Below are 6000 nucleotides of genomic sequence, written 5' to 3'. Positions count from 1 at the left end.
CTCAAGTAAGATTTCTAAAATATACAAAAAACATTGTCTACTGAAACAGTAAATCTTGCAATCTCAGAGAAACAGCCTGTTGCTTATGCACATACATTTGCCCAGTTTCTATACACAAAATTGCATTTAGCATTAACTGTGTAACTGAGCTTGCTTCTGCAATACCTTCAGAAATGGTGTTATCCAAATGTGTATCCCTAACCTAAGCCAAAAGGCTTAAAATTTATCTTGTCTACTTTCAGCAGTCTAAGTTAACCTACATTCGTTTTTTAAACTCTCTACTGTCAGAGATGGGGTCGAGCGATCTCACATATCTAAGGATGAAGTTCCACAAAAGTTTCATCTGTCTCCACTGATTATCTAACTTCAACAATGTATCTAATAGTTACACTGCATAACAATCTCATCTATTTTCAATATTTAGATTGCTGCATGTTTGAGGGGAGAACTAGACACAGAAATCAGGGTGAGGAAACGAACACGAGCCCTAAATTATTAGAAAGTGATCAGCAGCTTAACCAACTGATTTTTTAAAAATTCTTTAACAAATGCATTACTGGTTTTTTTTGTTTCTTTTGTTTTTTTAAATAAAGCACTAAACCAGTCATGGCTTCAAGAATAAGCAAAACCACGTTCAGTAAGTTCAAGAATTTAACTGACTTCCAGACCAACACATATACAAAAAGCATAATTTAATTTTCATCATTTTGCAGTGAGTAAGCATTAACAATGAAATTTTTAACTGTCACAAGTCTTTATGAATATCTAAAAGCCTAATACAAATATCCAAATTATTAGTAAAGATTAGTCATTTAAAGTGTTACCAGTAAGACATTTGGTAACTCTGCATTAAATACTAACAAGCTTTTTCTAGAAGAATATTAATTTACAGTCATTCTTTCTAATAATTCTTTGTACAGTAAAAAAAAAAATTAGATATGTGGTTTTTTGCTTCCCTTTCCCACCCAACCACCCACCTAGTTTTGCTCTCAGACTGAGGTACTAGCCAAACCTGATGATAAAAATCCTCTCAACCAAGGGTCTAAGATTTCAGTTCTAGCACCCAGCTCAAATGCTCTTTGGGAATAAAATCCATGTTTTTGTACAACGTGCAAAGTGCAAGTTTCCTCCAGTGCTATTAGAAGTGCGTGCTGCTAAAACCTGCCACAGAATAGAACAGTAACAATTAAGACTTTTTGATTTCCAATAGCTTTGTTACAGACCAACATTAGATGATGTTTATAGGAACGACAGATCAAGTGGATTATATATCGATGCTTATTAGGTGAGGTACTTTCTGATTTCAGTAGGCCAAACCAATGTTTTTACTCAAGTTCTTCAGTTTCCTCTGTGAAAAGGTCAGCCAAATCTGCCACTGTCAGAACGGAGGCTTCTGACTGTTTCATGGAAGAGCTTGTGTGGCTGTGGGAAAAAATGGCACACAGACATCAGAGAAGGAATCACGATAAGTAACAAGCTGTATGTGCGGAAGACAGACCACACAGGTCAGAGTCTAATAACTGTTCAGCTTTGAAGCTCAGCAGGGAAACACACTTTCCATCAGGAAAACACATACCCTGATCAGCTACTTCTCTTGCACTTTTTAAGACACTGTCGCTAACAGTGCTCAACACCAAACCCCGCAGAGGCAGCAGAACATGGCATAATCCGCTTTGCCCTCCTAAAATCTAAGGGATTGGCTTCAGCTCCCAAGCATGAGGTTTGATATTACGTTCAAAACATCAGCCCTCACTGCATCACTCAATCACTATATATTTATCGGAATTTTATAAGTAATAGTAAGCACTACTTACAGAAATGGAAACTGATGAAATAATTCTTTCAAAGCTAAAGCTGAAATCTTTCATAACTACAGCCAGAGACATGCATGTAAATTTTTAGTCTTATGATCTGTAACAGCCAAAAAATTGGAAAAGTAACTAATTTTCCTAAACTAAGGCCTCCTCCTAGCTTTGTTAGGCGTATACAACATAGTTAAAGAAGTATTATACAAACCTCTTATACTGTCTGCATAAAAAATGTAAATACAACTTTTTTTTTCTACTCCCACTCTGTCATTGCTTATAGATTTTGAAAAGATAAACACAGTGAAAACTGCTTTCTGTGTCTCCACACTAGACTGACTTATGAGCGAGCATCTGGACATCACTTGCACTGACTGCAAAACCAACTAGTTTGACGCAGAACTGACAGACTACATTTGTAGAATTCAAAAATAATGAATTAATGTCCTATATTAGAGCTTATAACATATGCTGTTACTGTGGCAGGCTTAGTATTACTCCATTACTTGCAATGCTTTTATACTAATGGAATAGGTAAACTGAAAAGATAAATCATAATACATAATATATTAATTGAGCTTTTATGAAAACAATATACAAAATGTAACCAAAATATTTTCCAGAGAAAGACAATACCTTAAGGTTCAAGTTACTGGAACCAGATTAAAACATCAATTTTTCAGGTCTTAAAACTTTTCGTCAATCAAAACAATTTGAAGGAGAACATTTGAAATTTATATGTAAGATATACATACCTAACTGTAATAAAAGTATGGTTGAGAACCACCTTTTCATTTTCAGTGCAATAAAGATTTTTTTTTAAAAAAACCAACATCAATACATACCTTCTATCTACAGTTTTCAGCATAGTTTGCATTCTCTCTTCTATTGTTGCTTTTATCAGGAACCTATGAACAATGGTAGATCTGAATGTGTTTAAAAAAAGAAAACAAGATCAGAAGTGAGCACAAGTTATGCTGTACTGTCAAAGTTCAAGAGCACATTTCTGTCTCACACTAATTATTGTAAGAGTGCTGAAAAAACACCTCCGTATTTTAAGAAAGAAAACTCACAAGGTGTTTAACACCTTCCACTGACATTTAGGGATGCTTAGTGCCTCCCAGAGCACACACTTCCATTTGGCTGGATCACATACTAAATGAACATAAGCTATATAAACTAAATTCCTAAGGCAGATGCTGGGCAAAGTTCTGTTTTCTGTGTCCCTGCTACAAACGAACAGTCCTCAAGAGCCCAACCTGTTGTTTAAAGAAATTACTTTGGTCCACTGGTTATATATGATGTTTATACTGCATTGTCACAAGTCACTCCAAGAGACCGAGCTCAGTGTGATGGATAATTAAAGCTCATTCCCAGAGTTTTAACAATAAGGTTCTTGAAGATGGCAAAATACTACAATTTTTTTTAAAGTCAGTAATCATCATCCGTAAACATGAAATTGTAAACACCAGTAAAACAAAAACCCAAATGTCAATAAACGTAAAAAATGAGAATTTAATTTGCAAAATAAAATTTCAAGAATAAAGATGTAATAAAAAGAAAGACAGTGACGTCAGGCAGAAGAAAGTGAAATTAAAAAGAGCTCCAAAGATAAAAATGAAGAAAAAAAAAAAATCAATCCAAGCTCCCAAATATAAATATTTTTCAATATATGAACCCTTCAAAGTGCTTGGTTGGTTTTCAGATCTTAAGTTGAAACTTTGGCAGGTAATGTTACACAAGAGGAATTCAGGGGGAATACTTAGTGATCCAGAGGAAAAGGAATACCCAAAAAAGAGAGAAGTAAATAAGAACTCCACTGAACTGGTAACAGTTGCACCAGTGAAACTAAACAGACTATTCCCTTATGCTCACGGTACTTATTTTTCAAATAAACCTCGCCGAAGTCTTATTCTTAAGAAGTACAACATACATTCTTGCTGGTTTTATTGCAAGGTTTTTGCCAGACCTTTGGTGCCAGCATCATGTAAAATTATAATGCAGGCTGTTGCAACTGATCTTTCTAATGTCCTCACAGTTAATTCAACATCTTTACCAAATATCAACCTCTTCATAAACATTCTTTCACATATGTACTCATTCATGCCCTCTCACTTTGCCTCCACTTCCAGAACACAAACCCCAGTATTATTCTAGAATATTATTATTCCAGAATTGATTCCAGCTATTTTTCCTCACTCATGTACAGTGGATTTTTATTATTTTTTCAAGTGACATGAAACCTAAAGAAAAAATACAGATCTTATCCGTTCAGAACAAACTTTCCAAAACCTTTGTTAAGTGTTCAATATTACCCATGTAAAATCTACAGGATTTTGGACTCAAGAGCCTACACTCTTCTTGAATGCCTAAATGCAATTTCCTTCTGCATCTCAACCCTGCAGCACAAAAGAGCTCCCTAAAATACACGCTGTGTATTTTCAGCAAATTTTTTTTTTTTTCGGTTTTAATCATTCTGTCCCTTATATGATCATCTTTAAAAATAGGATTCCTATGAATACCCTCATCTCCAAAACTGAGAAGTTCAATGAACTAGATTTATTTTGATTCCAGTATGCAGTTCTATTCTGGATCATATCTAAACAACTCAATGCAATTTTAACTCTTACTTTGTTTGGCCAATACGATGTACTCTGCCAATAGCCTGTAGCTCATGTGCAGGATTCAGAATGGGTTCCACAAGCAGAACGTGAGTCGCTTCGATGATGTTTAGTCCATTGGAACCAGTGTGAAGAGGCAGCAGCAAAATATTGATGTTTGGATCATATTTAAATGCAGAGAGATTCTCCTAAAAGGCAAATACCACAGCAGTGTGACAAAAGTTCCACAGAGAGTGTGGGGGACATCTCTATATTTTGAAGACATTATAGCAGCTACTACAGGCCCCAGAGCAAGTCTTGCAGCCCGACCAATTCAAGACCTGTCATCCTAGAACTGAACTCCACAGACATCAGGAAGGCAAGAACTCGCGATGTTAATCAGCGTTTCTCATCCTTAACATCCATGCCAATGCTTCTTTCTCAAAAGTGAAGGTACTGTTTTATCTCCAAAGGGTTTAAATTGTGGCTTTTTGTGATTATGATTTTTAGAATGAACTGGAGATCAATGCTTCTGCCAAACAAATTTGCTGCTCTTTCAGTTTCTCAAATGAAGCAATGAAGTAAAAGGATCAAATTAACTTCTGTGAAATGTAATTTTCCCCACTGAAAATAATTTCAAGAAAAATATCCTTTACGTACCTGAAATTTATTAATTCCATTGATTTGAGAAAAAGTCATGTTGTTGTCATACAAAGCTTTTGAAATTATGTCCAACACATCTTGCCACTGTAAAAGAAAAGAAAAAAAAACAAACCACACAACACAATAAAAGTAACTCGACAAGCAGCAGTGACAACTAAAATACACTCATCATCTTCTCTAAGAGAAAGCAGATAAAAAGATCTTTCAAAATATTAGCATTTGCAGTTTAAAAAAGGAGTTAGAAAAAAACATTATGTGCCAGGAACCAAATCTTTCATAAAACTAAATAAGAAATGTAGTTTAAAAGATCAGCTTGAATAAAAAAAAAAAAAGGGTAGCTATCACAAAACCAGTTTTATAATGAATCAAAAGTGTCTGAACATTACATTTAAAAATATCTAGAATTTCTAATGCTCATATGTAAGTTTAAGTGTTTGACCTTTAAGAAAACAAGCTTTTACATCTGTTGACTACAATCATTGTTCATGACCCAGTTACATGAATTGCCCTACAAATTCTGAACACAATCATGTGGCTATACAGAGTGATTCAACATCTTGGTAGCTAAACTAATTCCTGAAAATATTATGACTTCTTTAAAATCACACACACACAAAGAGAAAACAGAAAATGGCAGTTAATACCGTTGAGAAAACTAAGGATTTAGCCCCCGGGTCTTTAAATTGAATTCTCTTCAGTGTTCGGACCACAGCTTCCACTTTGGTGGAGTGACTTCCCTTTGAAAAGTCAAAGAACAGCATTAGTAAAGTACGATACCAAACGACTCATTCCACATTCATTGTTTTATCAAATAATGTTATATTAGGACTCTTCCGTATCTTACACAAATTAAAAAAAAAAAATCAGCAACCTGGAGGAAAGGCAGGTTAAGTAGCACTGAACTGCTTTTATACCTCCCTTATGCACTGCTA

The 6000-nt window shown here is 34.8% G+C and overlaps 1 protein-coding gene across 2 annotated transcripts in view; it reads right to left on the bottom strand.

Annotated features, from left to right (window-relative positions):
- Positions 1-753: 753 nt before the first annotated feature.
- Positions 754-6000, bottom strand: part of SHPRH (SNF2 histone linker PHD RING helicase) — a 51581-nt gene continuing 46334 nt past the window's right edge. For both annotated transcript variants that reach the window (XM_065631647.1, XM_065631648.1), the window contains exons 26-30: positions 5713-5805; positions 5066-5152; positions 4436-4614; positions 2651-2731; positions 754-1422 (exon numbers count right to left, since the gene is read on the bottom strand). In XM_065631647.1, the coding sequence (XP_065487719.1) occupies positions 1326-1422; positions 2651-2731; positions 4436-4614; positions 5066-5152; positions 5713-5805 (537 nt within the window). In that variant the 3' untranslated portion in view covers positions 754-1325. The remainder of the gene's footprint in view (positions 1423-2650; positions 2732-4435; positions 4615-5065; positions 5153-5712; positions 5806-6000) is intronic.

The sequence above is a fragment of the Caloenas nicobarica genome, chromosome 3, assembly GCF_036013445.1.
Source record: "Caloenas nicobarica isolate bCalNic1 chromosome 3, bCalNic1.hap1, whole genome shotgun sequence".
Lineage (NCBI taxonomy): Eukaryota > Metazoa > Chordata > Aves > Columbiformes > Columbidae > Caloenas > Caloenas nicobarica.
This window is presented reverse-complemented; position numbering and strand designations above follow the sequence as displayed.